The sequence below is a fragment of the Psammomys obesus genome, unplaced genomic scaffold (genome assembly GCF_907164565.1).
Source record: "Psammomys obesus unplaced genomic scaffold, mPsaObe1.curated_primary_1811, whole genome shotgun sequence".
Classification (NCBI taxonomy): domain Eukaryota; kingdom Metazoa; phylum Chordata; class Mammalia; order Rodentia; family Muridae; genus Psammomys; species Psammomys obesus.
Window position 1 is genome coordinate 8,279,747 of NW_026592890.1, and position 22,442 is coordinate 8,302,188.

The 22,442-nt window shown below is 44.0% G+C and overlaps 1 protein-coding gene across 3 annotated transcripts in view; it reads right to left on the reverse strand.

The window, feature by feature from the left end:
- The window catches only part of Prkn (parkin RBR E3 ubiquitin protein ligase), a 1,244,902-nt gene that overhangs the window by 186,111 nt on the left and 1,036,349 nt on the right, over positions 1 to 22,442 (reverse strand). For all 3 annotated transcript variants that reach the window (XM_055615985.1, XM_055615986.1, XM_055615987.1), the window contains exons 8-9: positions 16,104 to 16,165; positions 730 to 879 (exon numbers count right to left, since the gene is read on the reverse strand). In XM_055615985.1, the coding sequence (XP_055471960.1) occupies positions 730 to 879; positions 16,104 to 16,165 (212 nt within the window). The remainder of the gene's footprint in view (positions 1 to 729; positions 880 to 16,103; positions 16,166 to 22,442) is intronic.

A 22,442-nucleotide genomic window follows, 5' to 3' on the forward strand; every position in this document is an offset into this window, starting at 1 on the left:
TCCTTCCTTCCTTCCTTCCTTCCTTCCTTCCTTCCTTCCTTCCTTCTTTCCTTCCTTCCTTCCTTTCTTCCTTCTCTCTCTTTCTTTCTTTCTTCCCAGACTGCTTACTTTAATATCAGCTTTAGTATCCATGTGTTGCTTGAACCTGTAATTTAGGGGGCATCTGGGGACTGGAACACACGTCCCTCCCCCTTGGTGGTCAGATCCCCCTTGGGATCAGCTTGTCTGCTTTGACCTCTTGGGACATTTTCTGTTCCTCCTCCTTCTTCCCTAACAGGTACCATCAGCTCTGCTTATTTCATTTCAAAGTGCTTTTGAGTTTTTCTATACTAATCATCCTATTTCTTAGAATGCTGAGGCAAACAATGTCTCTAAACAGCCCGGAAAAGAAGCTTACTTCTTTATGTTTGCTTTGAGAAGACGTTCTTCCCCCACTCTCATCTGCCTGCATCAGCTGAACATTGCAAAGAAGTGTAAAGGTTTGGTGTGGGGGTTCAGCACATCCTAGAATAAACACCCCAATAAACAGAGAATAGAATATCTCAACACAATTATTACCAAAATAAATACAAACATTTTCATGGGTGGTGTCCTACAAGAATGAAAAAAAAATCTGTTTTTCTGTCCATCAGATTCAAATATGTCTGATCCCCAAAGGAAAATGCAAACAGTCTTAGCACATCCACAGGCGCACACCAGCAAGCACCCCTGGGTGTGGTCGGTACTCACCCCGCAGCCCAGGCCATTGCCCGCTTCGCAGATGACTTTCCTCTGGCCCTGTTCAGGCAGCAGCCCAGCTCCGCAGCCAGGTCGGGGACACAGCACCCCTCCCATCTGCAGCACACACTCCTCGGCCCCATACTGCTGGTACCTGTTGTACTGGAAGAAGCAAAGGCAAGGTGAGCTTTGCACAGTGATCTGGAGTGGTTTTGGATGAATTATTTCTGCCTGAGGCTTCTAGTTGAAGAGCTCAGGGGGTGTGTTCTCAGCTTGACTCAGTAATGGGGGAATGTTTGATGGCGGGGTGTATGGTGGGGGTATGCGGAGTAAAGGTATGACTTGGCACAGAGAAAGTTTTCCAGACTCAAAACCCAAAAGAATTACTTCATAGCCAGGCATGGTGCCAAATGCCTGTAATCCCAGCATTTTGGAGGTAGAGGATGGAGGATTTGGACCTTGGGGCTAGCCTGTGATACAAGAGACTTTTTCTGAAAACCCAGGGGAAAGGTGAAATATTTGTTCTATACATTTTTTTTCTTTAGAAAACAGATGTTACCCCCAAATCTAGTGTTCTGTGACACTGTGCCTACCAACTGTATTTTACCTAACTTTTAAGCACTATGTGTGTATATTAAGTAGTGGACATTATCCATCTTTTTTAATGTTTTTTATTTTTATTAATTATACTTTATTCACTTTGTATCCCCCCCATAAGCCACTCCCTCCCCACCCTCCCTCCTCCTTCTTCACGCATGCTCCTCCCGAAGTCCAATGATAGGGGAGGTCCTCCTCTCCTTCCTTCTCATCTTAGTCTATCAGATCTCATCAGGAGTGGCTGCATTGTCATCTTCTGTGGCCTGGTAAGGCTGCTCCCCACTCAGGGGGAGGTGATCAAAGAGCAGGCCAATCAGATTATGTCAGAGGCAGTCCCTCTTCCCATTACTATGGAACCCACTTGGACACTAAACTGCCATGGGCTACATCTGTGCAGGGGTTCTAGGTTATCTCCATGCCTGGTACTTGGTTGGAGCATGATTCTCTGGGAAGACCCCTGTGTTCAAATTTCTGGTAGACATGTAATATAGGATAAACCTACTAAAATCTCTATATCTAAAGAAACTAATCAAGAGAGAGGACCCTGACTAAAATGCTCAATCCCCATCCTGAAAGGCAAAGAGGAAGGACATCAGAAGAAGAAGAAAACAGGAAACAAGCTAGAAACCTGCCACGGAGGGCCTCTGAAAGGCTCTGCCCTGCAGACTATCAAAGCAGACACTGAGACTTATGGTCAACTGTTGGGCAATGTACAGTATCCATCTTTTAAGGCAATATGTTTGCACGTTTCTATTTGATATCTGATGAGGCTTTATAATCACTTAGAAAACATACCTCACAGTTGCTGACCAACTACAAGTTGACAGTAGGTTTGCAGAAGAGGACAGTCATCAAAGAACATTCTCCTGTTATTCTGCCTGGTCTCCTTTCCACCAGCTTCATTGAAACACAGACGGTGGAGCAGCCATAGCACACACATCATTACCTCCAGCAAAACTGTTGTTCTGTAACTCTAACCCCAACCCCATCCTCACCCTCAGCAGCCTCAAGATCTGCAGTAGAGAACCCAGGTGTGGTGGTTTGAATGAAAATGTTTCCCATAGGCTCACAGGGAGTGGCACTATTAGGAGGTGTGGCCTTGTTGGAGGAAATGTGTCACTGAGGGCAGGCCTTGAGGTCTCAGATGCTCAAGCCAGGCCCATTGTCACTGTCTCTTCCTGCTGCCCGTGGATCCAGGTGTAGAACTCCCAGCTACCTCTCTAGAACCGTGTCTGCCTGTACGCTGCCATGCTTCCTGCCCTAATGATAATGGACGAATCTCTGAACTGTAAGCCAGCCCTAATTACATGCTTTCCTTTATAAGACTTGTGTGGTCATGGTCTCTCTTCACAGAATAGAAACCCTAGGACACCAGGCCAGCCCCAAGGTGCATTCAAAGCTTCCTGATACAGACTTATGCTGAGCCAGGGAGAAGGTGCAAAGAGGTCTGAGAGAGAAGATGGGTGGGGTAGGGGCCTGAGGGAGGAGAGAAGAGCTCTGAGGATAGGGCCAGATTAGAAAAGCACAGTCTGTGTGTGTGCAAAAGGAGACACTCTTACACGGGAGTGAGACTTCTAAAGACGTCCTTTCCCTCCTCTCACAGACAAGCAAGGGACCTAGGTCTACAGCACCGGGTCCTTCCCCTAGCTTGGGACAGTCTCCAGGCCCACTCATTGGAGAGATACCTTTTGGGGCAGGGTAGATGCCAAAAGCTCTGACTTTATTCCCTTCTCCTGAGCATCCTGCCGCTCTGGGGGCACTTTAATCTGGGAATTAGGATACAGGTCAAATGTCTCTCCTGATGGGATCCTGATCTTGGGGTGTAGTTGTGGAAGGCCTGGATGATGCCCACTTGACTTCTGTCATGATCTCTTGGACAGAAGCATGGGTGACTAGGCTCACTGAGGTGTCCTCCTTCACCTCCGCTGTCACTGCAAGCCTACCTGTTTCTTTGGGATTTCTTCCTTGTTTGGGTTTGGGGTGAGGACAGCTGTGATCTCTCTTCTCTGGCATCATTTATTTAGTACTCTTTTGGGGGCGCCAGGCCCCAAAGCCCCTTCTGTCAGAGGTTGAGCCTCACAGAGACAATAGTATACTTCTCTCTTGCTGTGATAGAAACACTGACCTAAAGTGACTAGCGGAAGAAAAGGTTTGTCTGGCTTACAGGTCACCGCCCAGCATCTGGGGAAAGCAGACTCTGGGAGCAGAGACTGAAGCAGAGACCGGGGAAGAATGGAGCTCACTGGTTTGCTCGGCGACTTTTCGTATACATCCCAGGCCCACTCGGCTAGGGATTGCACCCCTCACAGCGGGCTGGCCTCTCTTCTATCAATTAGCAATTTTACAAAAACACCCCACAGATACACCCACAGGCCAGTGTGATAGAGGCCTCTCCTCAGTAGAGGTTCTCTCTTCCTAGGTGATGCTGTGTCAAGTTGACAAAAAGTAACCAGTGCTCTGCACTCCTGGAATGTTGTACTACCGAGTTCTCGTCTGAGCCAGGTCCCTATAGTGGTGACCTTGGCCCACAGGGAAAACCTGGAATCCCATGGGAACACAGTACTTCTAAGTTACCTTTTTAACATTATCTGATCGTTATTGGCTTCTAAACTCAGAACAGTGACATAGATTTGCTGAGTGGTTAACTGATTGATGCGACCTTTGTGGAGAGCCTACCTTGCATCCTTCAGACACTCCCGAGAGTCCAATTTGAGGATGGAACAGTGAACACAGGCAAGAACCCTGCCCTCGTCTATGTGATGATCACACCAGACACTGAAGGATGAACACACACAGCCTTTGAGGGGTGACAAGTGAGGGGAATAATTAAGAAGAGCAGGAGAGGCTCCTGGGAAGACCGTCGTGAGGACTTTGAGCCGTGTTTGGGGAAAGCCTTACGGACAAGGCACACTTAAGCAGATAGCGAAGGAGACACAAAAATAATCCTGTGGCAACTCAGGAAAGGAGGTCTGTAGAAAGAACAAAGGTCCTCAGGCCATATATACTTGGCTGGGTTGAGGAATGCTTTTAGGAGCAGTGGGATTGAGACCGAGTGGATCAGGGGATGTGGAAGACAGCGAAGGCAGAAGGTTTATGGAGATCCTGTATGCCTGGCTTGTAAGAACTGTCGTAAGAACTCTGGATGTTTTTCTAAAAGATACCAGAACCCTTGGAGAGCTCTGACCAGAGAAGGGGGATGACTTGACTGATATTTTAAAGGCATCTGTCAGACTGATATACTCAAAATAGAGTCTAAAGGGCACAAGGGGTGCAGAAGGAGAGATGCATGCCTGAGCTCTCATTGGCAGTCAGCATGAGTGATGATGGTGGCCTGAACCAGGGAGGTGGCGTAGAGGTGGGAGCAGCAGCTAAATCTAGATATCCTGAAAGGCAGAAACTATCGAATTTCAGGCAGATTGCTTGCCTAGTATGAGAGACAAAGGAGTCAGATTTGAGTGTGATGGGTGTCCCTTAGGAGACGGGGAGGGAGGGGATATACTAGAAAGAGGTATAGGTGTGTGTGTGTGTGTGTGTGTGTGTGTGTGTGTGTGTGTGTGTGTGTGATGGGAGTATCACACTTACGTTCAATTTCATTACCTGACAAACAAGTACATGGCAATGCTGAATGGCTTAGTGAATTTAGAAGATATAGGTTGTGGATTCACATTAAAGTGATCTGGACTCTCCTTTGTTTTCTTACTTTTTCTGGTCCCACGGAAACCAGGCAGGAGACCTGGACAAGCATCTTTATACTCATGCTACTGATCTCCACACAATGGTGGTTGCAGAAAATGTGTCTTTTCAATGACACAGTCTAAAAGATCATGCATTACACAGACCTTCATAGGAGAGGGCTCTCTGGAAAACATAAGCCATGCAGTTATTCGTGCAAGAAATGAAGGTATTTTATTGAGATGACTTACGGAACTGAAAAACTCTACATCTAGCCCCCTTTCTTCTCCCCTCTCTATATACAACAAGGGCTTTACCAGCCAAGCCAAACCTATCCCATTGTGCTTATGAGATAGCGCCTCACACTGTGGCCCATGCTGGCCTTGAACTTGAGCTTAGCTCTCCTGCCTTGGCTTCCCAAGTGCTGGGGTTACAGGTACAAGTCAACCCTCTAGTTTGTTACCACATGTTTTAAACTAGACATCCTCTTTCCTTTTCCTCATTCTATTCTATTCAGATATTTCCTTAGTGTGGGGCTTTGTCTTAAGAAGAAAATTTGGCTGGTTAGATTTTTGAGACTGGAGGAGTGCAGTACCTTTGAAGTAATGTTTCTGCATGTTCTCTACATCTATCCAGTGTCTTTTTATACAGCTCTGTACTGTGAACTTGGAATGATGGCTTACCAACAGTTTGTTGACACTGTTAGAATAGTTAGTGGGTTCTAACTATTGTTTCAATAATTAATACAAGAATTGTAATAAGATGACAGCAATGGAAATTAATAACAGTGATTTAGGATGGTTATCTGTACAAATAAGTTTTAAAATAATTGTTCTTAATTGCTGTGCAATTCAATGGTAGTGCCTAGCACCCACAATTCCCTGTGTTTCATTCTGAACAACACACATAAACACACACAAAGACACACACATACCACACCACACCACACATCACACACTCATATAAACACACACATCACATACACCATACTTTTATAAACCTCCCACTCATACCACACCATACCACACACACACCACACACACACACACACACACACACACACACACACACACACACAAATACATTTATTATACTTTGAAATTTATAAGAAAAACATTTGACTTAGAATTAATAGTGTGATAGTATTTGAAGAAAGCTTAATGCCCTAAGGAAATAATTTAGACAGAGTAATTAGCGAACAGCCTTCTTTAGTTTCTTTCAAGATATGACCCGATTTCCACAGGCTCCTTTTAACCTCTTATGGGCATGACAACCAGATTTTTTTTTTGGGAGCACACTACTCTAAACTTTATGGAGAATACAGGCAGATTAGTGCTAAGTAGAACAGAATATCTATAATTACCTCAGTGTAAAATCCACACAATTGTGGTAGGTAATTGACAAAAGGATCCAAATGGTAAAACCAGCTGCTTCCTCAACACCCCTTGCATTATTCCCAGGAGGGAGGGATTTTACTTTCCTATGTTGGATAGCACTTTATAAACAGATCTAATTTGGACAAGTGTGATTACCTGGTAACATAGACTAGGTCTAAGAAAAATCACTTTTGAGGTAAACTCAAAAGCAACAAATTAGCCACAAATCATCACTTATTGTTTGCCTCTGGAATACACAGTGTGTGTGTGTGTGTGTGTGTGTGTGTGTGTGTGTGTGTGAGTGTACACACGCGCGCACATGAGCACTAATATTACATTGTCAAGAACTTTTTACTTCAGCTTTGGTTGAAGTAAAAATTTCACAAAATTTTTACTAGTTCACAAAATTTCAGATATGATTTTATAAACTGGATAATTCCTTGTATCTTACTTTTCCTGTTGTCAAAACACCTGGGGGGGGGAGCAACCAAAGAGAGAAGAGGTTTTTGGCTCACAGTTTTCAGTACAGGCCAGTGTACTGGGCAAGTCAAAGCAGCAGCAGGAGCTTAAAGCAGCTGATCATATTACGCCTGCGTCAGCAAGCAGAGAGCTTTGAACATGTGTGCTCAGCCCAGGGAGTGGTACTGTCCACGGTGGGCAGGTCTGCCTGGTTACCCCCTCCCCACAGACATGCCCAGAGGCCCTTTTCCCCAGTGAACCCAGATCTCGTCAAGTTGATAATTGAGACTGTCATATCTAAAATAATTTATATTTCTTATATAATATTTGCAAATGTCTTTTTTAAAAAATAATCATGCCAATAAAGCATATGACCTCGTCCAAAGAAAATATCAAAATATTTGCTCATAGTTCATGGAAACATAGTGAGAAATGCATTGTTAGAATGCACTATCTCAGTAAGACCTTAGCTTATTGTTATGCTTTACACCTTATTTGTGGAATAAAAATACCATGTTTCTGGGCACATTCTTATAAATTATCTTAAAAACAAAGTATTTATTTGAAAGTACCAGCCTCATTGAGGTTTCAACAAAAATCATGTTTTAGGATTCTAAATAATGAGTCATGAGATAATAGAATAAAATGGAACCTGGATTTTGTTGGCCTGAAGGTAGTTAGAAAGAAGAGTTGGGCTAAGCAGATTATCATTCCATAATGAGGCAGAGGTTACAGGTTCGAGCCCCATGTGAGTAAGTAATTTTCCTTTTTCTTTTTACCTACTGAGTGCATGCTAAGTCCATGAAAGAACATGGATGATTGATTGCCTGAGGGGTCAGGCTTGGAAGGAACTGTGCTTATGTGGCCTCTTGTTTTCTGTTTCACTCTCAGGCTTAATTTGCATTCTTTCATGGAGAAAGAAAGCAAGAAAGGAAATCTAATTTTTAAAAGTCAGAGAAATGCTAAGCACAGGGAAAGAAGGCTGGAACCAAGATGAGGGGTGTTGGCAGATGTTCTGTGAAAATGATTCAGGACTTGTCAGCCATCCAGGAGCTGCCTGCCCCCAGGCAACTGCTTGGAGCAAGGAAGGAGATTGGTTTTGTGCCATCCTGGTGTTTTTCAGAGCATCCTTTTGGGGGCACTCAGGTACAGTGGTTGGGCCTCCTTTGTCTTCGAGCCTGGCTTCTGGCTTCTGTTAACTCTTAGCTGAGGCTATGGGAGTGCTCTTCCAGGTGGGTGGGAGAGGCACCGGTCCCTTGGGATGAAGGCGAGCAGTGAAATGCTGTTTAGGAATGAGTGCTTTGTGCCACACACCTGTGCCAGCCTTTTGCCTACTTGCTGAATCCTTCTCCTGGGAAGTGATGGGTAGAGTCTTGGGGTCACAGGATGCACAGTTTGAATTCCGCAGTATTTCTTGGGTACTCAACACTAGAACTTAGGTCAGGGCTGAAGATGGTCCTTTCCACAATACTTCCATTTTTCTTATTTTTTTTTCCCTTTTTGATGAAAACAAAACAAAACAAAACAACAACAACAAAATATTGGCTTACTATTCTTTGGTCACCTACTAAAAAGAAGCAAATATCTTTTTATTGTTTACTTGTTTGAATTAAAAATGTCAAAAACTACATTAAAGACCAATAACTTTTGCTAAAATATTTCCTCTTGCTATGTAGAGAATGTCCTATTTTTTCCCCACATGCATTAGAAGTCTTTTTTTTTAAGTACTCCCAAAATTTCCTGTAATCTCCTTATTTTTCCTCATTTGCAGGTTGTTAGTCGGAGAGCGTTAGGACAGTCTCAGTGGTGGCTCCTGTCACCTGCTGTTCCTGTTCTCTGTGCCACTGCTAGTAATGTTCTTTGCATCCCTGGACATCTGTCAGCTGCTGATGAAGTGCGCTGGCTAGAGAAAGGGCTGGACCTTGTTCAAGGCGTAGGAAAGAGCAGCCATTAGGATGGCGAAATCAAATGCAAGGAGGAAGCACATCAGCATATGCTGGAGAACTGATTGGGGTGGCAGACGGAATCCTGGATTGTAATTTAGGGAGCCCTTCCGATGCTTGACGTGAGATGGTACCAAATTTGTATATCAGCTTCCAGGGTTGGTGGAATCTTTGGGAAGGAGCTGGAGACCAGCCGGCTCCTTTGTCTCCTCTGTGCATGCTGCACACCATTAAACACAGCAGGGTACCTTCCGGGCTGGGGGCAGGACTAGGAAGGCAGGAGCCATGCCTCCTGAGGGTTTTAGCTGACGTGACCTGCTAAGACTCCACAAGCAAGCGGGGCCTCCTAGTCCACTGTCTTGAAGGGTATGGCTCCAGCACTGCTGCTTTTACATACAACATGTTTTCCTTTTCCTTTACTCCTGAGTAAAAGCTTGGAGTAGTCTCCAGTTAGTTGGCAAGTGTGAGCCTCACCCTGCAGAAGAGTAGAAATTGGCTCTGATTTCCTCAGAAGGAGCTATAGTGCTTCCAGCTGACCTCACCTTCCCTCCCTATCACCCTGGGCACTTTCTCCAGTTTAGAATGTTCACAAGTCTCCCTTCGTTTTGGAGTAAGTTTCTTCTGGTGCTGAAACAGGCCTGAAGGTTTCTAGGTAGTTCTGAGGCCAGTAGAAGGGAGCCCCACAGTGCTGTTTGTTCACAAGTTTTGTGTAAGGCTGTGGGTAAGACGCACATTCCTTTCAGTGAACATTTATTTAATGAACCCATCAGAACTTGAATGACTCAAGAGGTTTTTTGTTTTTGTTTTTGTTTTTTTATAGTGGTTGTCTTGTCTGTACTAGACGGTTTCAGATCCACAGTGCTCTGCCCTTGATGTAAGCCAGGTGGTACTGTGAAGGGGGCCTTCTGTAGTGAGAGGGGCACGGAGGGGTGGTATTCAAAGGACCACATGTTTTCCTGCAGAGATCAGCAGGTGGCATCTGCCCCAGGCCCCACATTGTACCCTGCTGGGATCTGGCCTTTGGTCTGTGTCCTGGGTCATTGTCACAATCTGTATCCAGTACACATTGGTCTTGGCTTCTCCCCTCTCTCCTCCATCTTTCCTTATGGTCCTGATCCATGAGAAACATACCGTATAGTCAGCGTCTTAAAATGTTCCTTCCTTCATCTCCCTCAGTCTTGCAGATTCCCTGCCCCTTGGAGCCCTATGCCACCTGCCTTCTGACCTTTCCCTTTCCACTACTGTCCGTGTGCATAGACACTGGGCACAGCCCTTCGCTCCTGGAAGACTAGTTCTGGCTCATCCTCTAGTTCTGCTCCTGGCTTTGTGGTTACTCTGCAGAACTTGAACTCCTTCCTATCTGGTGAACCATTTTCCAATGTGCTCTTTCAGGCTGATCTTATCATCTCTGTGACATTTTCCATCTCCAGTTCTCACAGTTCTACTTAGGCCTTATCACCTCAAGAGGAGGTACTACCTCCTAATATTTTCTTTCCAAGAAGCATCTCCTATTTTAAATCAAGTTATGCGCATGACTTAATTCAACCTCATGGAGACTTTTAATCGATGGGTCCAACATTTTCTCTTGCAATTGGTCATCTTCAAATTTAATGTCTTTCTAATGTGATTCAGTATGCATTATCCACCACCATAAATGCCTCCTGGAAAACATAGATATTCACAGTCCTGTTTGTCTAACAACTCTGGGGAAACCCTAGGCTTAGTAACATGACTTCCATCTTGGACCTTGTGGTGGTTTGAATGAGAATGGTCCCATATGTTTGAATACCTGGTCCCCAGTTAGTAGATCAGTTTGGGAAGGAGTAGGAGGTGTGGCCTTGTTGGAGTGGGTGTGACCCTGTTGGAGTAGGTGTGGCCATGCTGGAGTGGGTGTGGCCATATTGGAGGAGGTGTTAGCTGAGGGTGGGCTTTGAGGTTCCAAAAGATTCCTGCAATCCCCAGTGCTCTTCCTGCCTCATGCTTACGGATCAAGACGCAAGCTCTTGGCTACTGCTGCATTGCCATGTGGCCTGCCTGCTAGCTGCCATGATCCCTACCATGGTGGGCCTGAACTACTATCTTTAAGCCTCAAATAAACCCTTCTATCGGTTGCCTTGGTCGTGCTATTTTATCACAGCAATAGCAGTAACACAAGCATGCATCCTGAACTTGGCTGCTCTCCACCGAAACCGTGCAATGTAGTTCTTGATCACCCATCACAATTTCCAAACTGAGCACACACTTCAAGTGGAGGTTTAGATTTTCCTTGTGGTTTTACACTGTTTCTCTAGCAGCATTTTCTCTTTACTTTCTTCTCAATCTGCTCATGTCCCATCTCCTTTCTACCGGTCAGGGAGTCACTGATAGTATCTCCATTAACTTCCCGGAGAAGGCTCAGCAGTAAAGCATGTCTGCTCTCAGGGAACCAACGCAAGTTGTTGGCACCTGCACCCCTGAAAGGCAGGCCCTCTGAGGTCTGTCTGTCCAAGCCTCATGGTCTCCACAGGTGATACCAGCTTTGGGACTCAATTCAGACTTTGGAGTGACTCTACTCTCTGTGATGTTTAAAAATCGTTGCTGAATGGCTGAGTTCGTGGTGAAGAGGCTTAATGACTGAACTGTAGGATACATCAGAAAATGACTGAGAAGCTAAAATAAACATGTCGGGAGATGTAAAGAGATGGCCCTACAGTTAAGAGCACTGGCTGCTCTTGCAAAGGGCCCAGGGTTGACTCTGAGCACCAACATGGTATCGCAAACTGTCTGTGAATCTAGTGCAGGGGATCTGATATCTTCCTTCTCTGTGGGCGCTGCGTGGACATGGCGCACAGATGTACACACAGGCAAAATACCACACATATAAAAGGGAAATTAAGTTTCTGAATTTCAAAGAGTTTAAGTTTTATTTCCGAAGGGAGCGGTTAACAGAGCTTATTGATTTAGTTGAGTATGCATGTTTGTTTGTGTGAACATGTACGTGTTTACATGTGCATGTAAACACATGTAAACACATGTACATGGGTGCACACTGGTGTTTGCATGCATGTGTATACATGTGTGTGTTTGTGTGCATATGCATGCACGTTTGTGTGTGTACATATGTGCACATGTATATGTGTATATGTGTTAGCATGTTTGTGTATGTAGATATGTAAGTGTTTGCATGTGGAAGCCAGAAATTGACCTCAAGTGTCATTCCTCAGGATGCCATCTACCTTGGTTTTGTAGATATGCCCCCTCACTGAGCTGGGGCATAGACCACTTGGCCATCTTCCTCTCTCTGCCTCCCAGTGCTGGGATTACAGGGGTGTGTCCCCACAGCCAGCTTTCTTTATCTCAGTCCTGGGGAGTGAACCCAGTTCTTCATGCTTTCATGGCAAGTGCTCTACCAACTGCACTATCTTCTCAAACCTAGTAGTTCTTTTTTAATCCAGATGCCAAAATGCCCAGTAAAGACTGTTGAAAACAGAAAGAAATCACACAGGAAGAATTAATAGTTGGCTCTCATGTCCACCATGCAGCACTGAATTCGGCAAGGAGCCAGTGTCTGTGTCAGTATCTGTTACGTCATGTGGTAGACAGACACTATGCTGACTTAAAGGTCCACTCTGTTGCTGTTACTTCATTGTTTTGGTGGCTGTAAACAATAATTACAATCAGAAACATGAAATCCAATTTGTTGCAGAAACTCTGACAAATGGCTGGATGCCATTATTCTTTCTGTAAGAGGAAAATCCAGGTTGTGGAGACCAACTCCTCTCTCTGGGGACACTGTGACACACATTAGTATGAAGGCTTCATTTTGTTACCTGCTGTACGCTGCCAGGAGCACACAGAAGAGCTGTCGAGCACCTCTAGTTCCCAGGAGCCACCATAGCCCTGGGGAAACAGACCTGCTTCTTCTCCAAGCCTCACCCAACACTGATACTCTTGTCATGATTTATCAGAATGACACCGATTGATATGCTGTTTATAGCAGTTATTGAAGAAGTCCAGGATTGTGTGTCATCTCTTCTCCGTGACCCTGAACATTTCATAAGGAAGACCTTCTGCATCTCATTCCCCACCAATCTGTCATTTGCCCCAGACACTAAGACGCCTGTCCCCTGTCTCAATATTCATGGGGGGGGGGGACTACAGTCCCTTCTCTATAACTATAATTGACATTTTTTCTATTTGTCTATATTCTCCCCATATTGATACTGGATGGCAAGGGCCCAAGGACACTCTTTCTCCTCTTTTCATTCTAACGTATCACTTTTCATTCCAAGCCACCAGGCGACATACACTGTGCTCTACCACTCTCTTTGCCATCAGCTTCTGGCTTCCCCCTCCTCTCCTCCTCCCAGTTCTTTAGTGGTTAGCTCACCATCACCCTCCAAATTCTCTCCAGGGAAGGTTCCAGGTGAGCTTAGTGTCCATATGGCCACACATCTCAAGTCAGTGACATAACTTCACTCATTCTGACCTCATCCTAACTCAGCAAGCCAGTGTCCCTGGATTTTCCTTAACTTTCTCATTTCCCATCAGGCTCTTCCTTCCACACCCCATATCCAGTATTCATTCTTCAGCCAATAACTGTTTTTTTTTTTTCAGTCATCCCCTCCCAGCATCCAAAGCCCAATGGGGTGTGTAATCAATAGCTCCTCTGAGTCTATCTTTTTGCCCTTCCCCTACCTTTCTGCCTCTTTTTTAAATTTAATTTAATTTTTATTAATTATAGTTTATTCACTTTGTATCCCAGCTGTAGCTCCCTCCCCCATCCCCTCCCAATTCCACCCTCCCTCCTTCTTCTTCTATGCCTTTCCCCCAGTCCACTGATAGGGGAGGTCCTCCTCCCCTTCCATCTGACCCTAGCCTATCAGGTCTCATCAGTACTGGCTGCATTGTCTTCTTCTGTGAACTGGTAAGGCTGTTCCCCCCTCAGGTGGCGGTGAGGAGGATATTAAATTCCCCCTCCTGGATACACACACTCCTCTGTTCCCTGACCACCCCACTTTTCCTCCTTCATTTTCCCTCTTTAGTTTTGTATTTCTCTAGGAATATATACCTATATACCTATATACCCAACATGTCTATGACTATATGACAGAACTTATTTTCCCCAGGCTAAAATGAAGCTGATGAAATTTCTTGTTTACACCTCTATCCCTGTAACCTAGAATGATTCACAGCACACAGTAGGTGTTCAGTATTATCTTCTTTCCTATCTTCCTTTGAATAAAAGGAAGGAAGGACGTTTGGTTTTCTAGGACACAGACATCAACATTACAATGATGTACTCTACTGCCATAACTAATCAGGGTAATATTAATTTTGATTATTGCTTGATTAAATTCTCGGAGAATGCAAAGTGGCCCAACTTGCATGCAAATCTAAGAAGATTATTATAGTTGGCTTCTTTCCCTATTAATTACACAGTGAGTCTGAAACAAATATGGAAACATTTGCAAATATTGGTACAAGTTAGAGAGAAGGTTCCATTATCTGAACAGAAGTACTGGGGGTAATGATTAGTAGTTCTTTCAAGAAGTCTAAAGTTCTAAGTGAAAATGGCTATGAGGTTATCAATGGAGGTGAATGCATGGAGGAGCCAGGTAACAACTAGTTCCTGGCATGCAGGGACACTGATTTAGCATGGACTTGAGTAAACACTTATATGTGTAATTCTAGAAGTAAAAAATCGCACTTTGCCATACATACATACTGTGATGGTTGATCTCACTATCAACTTTATGAGACCTAGAATTACCTGGACCTTTTCATATGTCTGTGAAAGATTATCTTTGTTATACAAATTGAACTGAGAAGCCACACCCACTGTGGGTGGCATCATTCCCTGGCCAGGTTCCTGGCCTCTGTGAGTAGGGAAAGACCTGAGCAGCAGGAAGTGTTGTCCCTCTCTGCTTTCTGACTGGATGCAACAGGAGCAGCTGCTTCAAGCTTCTGCCCCTTGATTTACCTTCCTTTACCCTTGAACTGAGAGGCAGAATAAGCCCTTTGTCTCTTGAGTTGCCTTTTTCATGGTATTTTATCATAGCAGCAAGGTAAGAATTTAGATACATATCAAACAAAACACAACCCAGAATTCACTGGCAAAACTGAGTCACTGCAATTCCAATTGCCCATTATGTCGTCAGGGTTGGCAAAGAGTAAGAATCAACAGCAGAGTATCAGTTAGGTCAGCCAGGATGTTACCAACTATTCAGTATAAGTATTGCAAGGGTAATTTAATGCCAAGATTAACATACTAATATAGACTCTGTAATTTCATAGACGGATTAAGAGAGGTTCAGTTGTTCCTCAATTTCCATGGGGATTAGTTTCAGTATTTCTGCTGGATACAAAACATAGAGGATACTCAAGTCACTTCCTTATATAATGTATACACACCCCCAAGTGTCCTTTGAATCCTCAGATTACTAACAATGCCAATACAATGAAAATATTATATACATATTCTATAGTATTTACACACTTTGTCCTAATATTTATTATATTGCTTTTGTGTTGATATATGTATGTATACATGGGATTTGAGGGGAGGCATACACTTGCCACAGTGCATACGAGGAGGTCAGAGGACAACTTTTTGTGTCACTTCTCACATTTCACCTTATTTGGGACAGGGTCTCTCCATTGCATATGGCTGTAGTAGCTAGCCTGGGGGTTGCCATGCTCTTCTGCTGTAGAGACACTGGGATCAGCTATTGTGTCTGGCTTTGCATGGGTCCTGGAGACTCAAACTCAGGCTACACTTGCATGGCAAGTGACTTGATCCTGTAGGCTATCTCCCTGGTGTCTTTGCTGTTGATTTCTTTCCCAGATAGTTTCAGATAGGCTGGCTGAATCTACAGACGCAAACTCAGCAATCTAGAAAGCCAATTTTATCTTCAGTAGTCAAAAGTATAAGCAAGAGTACGGGTGTACATGTATGCTATCCTTTTTATGTCACATATTCACCTGCTATAAAGTGTAAGCAGCACACTGCGTCCCCACTCACAGACGTGTCTGGAATGTCTGTGCCTATCGATCCCTTAGGCATAATTCATCTCTGCATTTATTTGTTCATTTGCTACGATGCAGTGCCTGCTTACTACCCCAGTCTTGAGATGAAATACTCTGGCAGGGAACAGATGTACCAATTAATAACCTGTCGGGTCTGATGGATGGAAGAGGGAGAAAGCATCCTCACATGTGTCTCTGGCATGGCTTTCTTCCCTATTTCAGGGTGCTGTGGGTCAGGAGACACACGCTGCCTCCCCAGGGAGGTCCAAACTGTCTCATTAGCGTCTATCTTTCATGACACAACGATGCGGCCTTTGAAAGGCTGACTCACCTGTTCTTCTCCAAGAATCCTGAAGTGATGGAGCTCTTTAATCAAAGAGTTGGGACAGCCAGCTGCGGGAGAGGAGAATTAATCACAAAAGTGTTGCTGTCATTCTCTACAGTAGCTCCTTCCTTATACACTGTTATGACTAACAGCTGATGCCGACGTTGAAGAGGACACAGATGTGCACCTGAAAACACACGTCTCACTGACCACAAAGACCTTCAAAGAAGAATTAGTCACTGCCCAGGCTCAGACTGTAACACTTTAAGAAAGGCCTGCATGTGAATCCAGCCCAGCCTGCCCTTGGAATGAAAATTATGACCTGGCCTTAGGATATGATGGTCCTCCTGCCAGTTACAAATGTGCCCTGATACACAGTTAGGAGTCTGTGGGGCTGGAAGAGGAGAGTTGGCGACTGTAGGGTCTTACGGGTTGACCAAGTGGTATTTCCTGGCCATCAGGGAAAGGCTTCTGCTCATTAAGGCTTGGGAATGGAGGCAGAAGCACTAGGCAGTCTGTCTTTGCAGGATTTGCTGACATTTAGAGACTTCCACCACTTGCTAGTTCTAATCAATCCTTAACTCTTCAGGCTTTTCCATTGTCTTCCTTTAGTCATAAAATTAAATAAATAACTTATATACGCATACTTACATTTATGGATGTACACATCTGTAAATGCTTAGCATCAGCTAAAACATGTTCTGTCCCTACCTTCTCAATAGAATTAGTCCATGGTGTTAGGTTGTAGTCATTCATAATATTAACTCCAGAAACAAAATTGATATTAAAAACCTGTTCCTCTGAGATAAGACCCATGGATTGCATAAATGCATTGACATTTCCATTAAGGAAATTGAATGTATTCATTGATATGCAGAACACACCAAAGAAGCCACTGAGCCAGTCCTCCTTCACTCAGCACCAGGAAGCAAGAAGGGTGGAAGGAACTGAGGGTTTTCTGGGTGAGGGCAGGTGAAGAAACAACGAAATTTCACATAGGTGAAGTTGTCCTTTGCACGGGTGTTTGTGTATTGTTCTAGAAGGTAGGACAGAATTACAGCGCAGGCTAGTGAAGAGCGGTGTCCATGTAGGGCTGAATATTGACACAGGATATTAAAGCGGATTTGGTATGATGAGAATTCTATGTGTAAACTTGACTGGCCAATGTGATACCTGGAGAGGAGACAAAACGGATGTTTGTAGCATTTGAACTGCTGGATTGAACACAGCAGCTTTGCATCACACAGCTCACCCGGAACACTGTTTCTTGCCCTCAAACCTCAGAGCCCCTGCTCTTTAAGCCTCTCGCAGGAGACTTGTATCAGGTCCGGCCCCTCCTCTTTTCACCCTTTGTTTTCAAAGTGAATTACACCACACCTGCTTGGCTCTCTGGTTTGAGAGGGCAAATTGAGATTTCTCAGATTCCATACTCATGTGCACCAATTCCAAAGTATCCTCTACCACATGCTTTTGGATAGCTAATCTTCATTGTCAACTCCAGAGGATTTTGAATCAGCTAAAACACAAGCCATTGGGCAATTACGTGAGGGACTTTTCCCTTCAGGTTATCTGTGCTAGGGAGGCCTGCTGTTAACTGTCAAGAGCACCTTCTAGCCACAGCTCAGATGAAAGGACTGGAGGAGGGAAGGTTTTGTTCTTTGCCTGCCTGCCCTCACTTTCGCTGGCAAACTCATCTGTCCCGTGGCTGCTGCATTCCTGTAGTAGTGTTAGAACCTACTTCTACAAGACCAGTGATTCTTCAGCAACACATTGGAAATACTGAGACACCCAGCCTTGTGGATTGGCAGATCCCATGTTCTCAGCCTCTGCAGTATGAGACAGTCATTGTTGATTACCCAAACCACATCCTATAAGCCATTTACTACCTCCTGTGTGTGTGTATGTGTGTGTGTGTGTGTGAGAGAGAGAGAGAGAGAGAGTCCACTATATTGGTTCAGTCCTTTTGGAGAATCCTGACTAATATAGTAACCCCCATTTTGTATCCTACTGGTTCTGTTTTTCTGAGATCCCTGAGTAATATAATTGGGTCAGCTCAAATTCTGAATTTCTGTGGCCATGGCAAGCACTGGGGCACATTTTAGTCTTAGATATTATACAGTACCTCATAGCGAGAAGGTGATTTATAAATATTCACTGAGGTAGTACAGGAGATTTTTTTTTTTATTAAAGAAAATAAATGAAAGACCTGAGGCAAATATTTTTGGTGCAAACATAATGAATTAGTTGCCACAGTCATGTCCAATACCATGGAGAAGGAAGTTTGGCTTCTTGAAGAGCTGAGTGGGTCTCTAGCTAGAGGTGGCGGAGCCTCCCCAGGGAGGGTTGCTATGCCTGAGAAGCTGCTCGTTTCCGGGTTGCTGCTCTGATGGACATCTAAAGAACTAGTGAAGGTGGGTGTGCCATTCGATTGGCAGTGTACCTGAAAAGCGTCATGGAAACCCAGACGCACAACAGTTTTCCTACTTCAGACCTCTTCAGGAGCGAGGAGGGATGGCTTAGTTTTCTGAAATGATGATGGAAATTAGAGGTGGACAGAATGCAAGAGGTGCATCATGGAGGTGTGACCATCCCGGGTCTGTGCTGAGGGACTGGACAGTGACAAAGGGGAAAACGCGCAGGAAGTGGGGGTGGTACATAGCCCAGGCCGGCAGGTGGAGATGGAGGACCTGTACCAGCTGCTCAGGAGCCCATCCAGGGTCAGCAGAACATCAGAGCTTGCGCATATTAAATTAATAGTTTGCTTGCTCTGATCTTATACTTTCATTTACATTTAATTGCAAGTTTTTATTTTGGCCTCTTAGTTACATAAGCATAAGATATTTATACCTCAGTTTAATCTAGTTCTATTTAAAAATATTATCATAAAATAATCTGTCTAATCTAAAAGTTTTAGAGTTTCTTTTCTCCTTTATAAGCAGTTGTTGACATCACTCAAAATTGAGGAGAAAAATAGTCCTAACTTATTTTTATGCCAGATAAGACAAGAAACAGAATTTAAAATGAGCTCATCTTCGGAATTTATATTCTGATATTCTCTTAAGTCACGAGTAAAGGACTGATGTCAATGATAGCTCAAAGATAAACATCCCGAGCAGAAGATTTCACAATTACCTTGAGCACCTGCAAGGTACCACAAGCTCTAACAAACAAGGATGGGTCCAGCATACACCGTGGCTGGAGTGGCTAGAGTCAAGGTATCTGAGATATGCAAGGAGTACTACACACTGGCTGGACCCAACATGGGGACATAAATAAGGGAAGTGACAGGCACAGACTTAGTGTAAAGATGGAGATTAGAACTCAAAAAGCTAGAAATGTATGACAGGTGCACAAGATGTCAGTGTAGGTAGACTGTGAGAGACTTGTTGGATAAAATTGTGTCAAGTTCTAACTAAAATACCATGAGGAGAAAAAGTTTTGCATGCCCCATAGCAAGAAATGCTCACAAGGAATCTGCTAAACCTGTAATCTTGCACAAGGTCATCACAAGCCTGCAAAGAACACTTCTGCCAGGCCATGATCTCAGCAGCTATCTGTCCAGCCCTGGACTGTGTGGCCACTGTTAACCGATGCTTATGACCAAGGATATGTATCTGCTATGAGTCTCCCCATTTTGCCTTCAAGTCTTCTCCTTTCCTCAATCCCTTCTAATATGCTCATTAGTGAGGATATGTGTGTTCCCATTGCATCTTCCATTCACAAATAAACTCACTAATCATCGGGGCATCTTTTTTTTTTCCTGCATGTTATTTAGGTTAGTGGGAGACAAGAATAAAATGGGAGGGAGTTGAAAGAGGAAAAACATGGGATGGGTTCTCAACACATTACTGTTTTTTTTTTTGTCCCTTCTCAGCTCCTCAAAGGCACAACTCACCCTTTCTTCCATCTCCTCCATTTCTACTGCTTTGAGTTTGTTCAAATCTATATTTAAATAGTCCTCTTTAGCAATCCAACCTTGATTTGCTGTCCTTTTCCTCATGCCTTTTCTTTTCATCTGATTTTCCAAAAAGAATAGCCTACAGCCACTGTCACTATTGGACACAGCAAATACAGGTCTACATTACAACACAGAATTGCCTATAGCCATTGTTATAGCAGGTAGAGGGACCATAGACACTGTCACTATTGGCTACAGCAAGTAGAGATATACATTACAACAAGGAAATATTGAAATTGGAGCTTCATACCTTCTGACCCAAGTTCTGGCCTGCCTGGGGTTCTGGTTCTGTACTAGGTCCTTTGGTTTTTGGTAGATGGTGTGGATATGCAGCTGAATAAAAATATGCCACTGTAAGCATCAGTTTATCATAATGTCTGCTTTGAACTGCTGTTTTGAATGCATATGAAAGAAAGCAAGATCTTTACAGTCGTGTGAAAAAAAGCAAGCAAGCACAATTACTGCTAATGTCATTAACGCTGTTCCCATATCTAATGCTACTTATCTCAAAACATTTTCTTTCTTCAAAGGAGAAGCAGCTATTGAAAAAAAATCACCACACCATCTACCATGCGGAGAAGCAATGGTGGGGCTTCTTGTTTCCCAGTTCTGACATGTAAAGAGTTGAAAGTTTGTATGTTCATCCTTACAAGAAGAATGGTCTGAGAAAACAAAATATCAGTTTTCTTGGGCCCACAGGAGAAGTGATGTCTCTGGGTAAGACACTCTTTACCATCTGGACAGAGAGGGCAGACAGGCCAAACCTGGTCCTAAGTCTATAGGGAAGGTTGGCTGTTAATTCTTATGTTCCCCAGGGGAAAGTGTATAGCAGTAGCGAGGGGTGAGAAACATCCTTAAGAACAGTCACCTATAAAATTTTCTGTCTAACACAGACAGGGGCTTCTGAGGACCTGTAGCTCCCTATAATAAAAGTCTCTGTTTTCGTGAGAAGGACTCAGACATCCCTGTCCCCCCAGCCGGCCCGTCTCTACTCAGGATCGGGCAGGCGGTGTGCAGTCAACAAGTGTGGAGGGTTCCTAGAAACAGAGAATACCACATCCATGGATAAGGGCTGGCTATCACCACAGAAGCTGTTGTGAAGGTTAAAGTCTCAAGTAACAGCCCCTCTTAGAGAGTAAAAGACAGACCTGTAACTCTAAGATTATAATCCATCTCCCATTCACAACAAATTACATCCCTAACAGGATTCCAGTAGACTAACAGTGGATTATAGCTGCAAGAGCAGCAATGCACAGAGGAGGAGGGCTTGGAAATTCCAGAGATGGGCTGGAGATATACTTCAGTGGTAGAACACTTGCTATCATGTGAGAGACCATGGGTGGGTTCCATCCAGCTCCCTCACCAAAATAGAAAGGAGACAAAAACCTGGGCTATGCGAGGATTCTGAAACCTCTGCCACTTGTAGGTACAACCCACACTAATTAATCACAGCCAGAATCATTGGCAGTTTAACACATAGCTTCACATCAAAGGCCTAGACACCTCAGGTCCCAGTTCCCCAAATACCATGTCCATGTTTCGGCAAGAAATTGAAGCCACACTAATAGTCAAGGAAAAACACAGCACAAAGAGACAAAACAAACATGAGCAATTGACTCAGGTAGGATACTGATGGTGGAATTATCAAGCAGGGAATTTGAACAAAGATTAATACATTGAGAGTATTAATGAAAAATTGTACTGCATGCAAGAACAGATGTGACACAGCAGAGTTGGGAGCTAAGAAACTGTTAAGTACTATGAGGGAGTAAAAAATACTTTTGATGGGCAGAAGTTTGAAGGAAAGAAACTTGCCAATTTGAAATAGAAAAACAGGAGCATCTAAGAACCATGATGCCATCTCTAAATTTTCCAAAGACAGGAATGGCTATAAAGAGAAAATTATTTCCTTCACATCAAGAGAGTGGAACCTTGGCTGGGGTGGAGACCTGACATTCCAGATGGGCTAAAGGATCATCATCAGGAATGTTAGGTCTCTGCTCAGGCCAGGGATCCTGCTCTCTTGACTCGAAGGAAATGATTTTCCCTTATGAGACTTTCACTGTTACAGAGACAGAAAGAGGTATATCCATACCACTCTAAGGTCACAGAGAGAAGAAAAATACTATGCAGCCAAAATACTCTAAATGATGCGTGAGAACTTTCCAAAATTAGTGGCAAACACTTGGTTTGTCTCTTTTCTCATTTCTACAACAAAGTACTGGATGAAGGAGACTTAAGGAACGAATGGCTTATTTGGCTTACTAGTCCAGAGGATGCAGCCTGTTGTGACAGGGGAGTCATAGCAGCAGGAGCACATGGTGGTTAGTCATGTAGTATTCATAGCCAGGGAGGGGAACAGTGATGCTCGGCTCACCCTCTCCTTT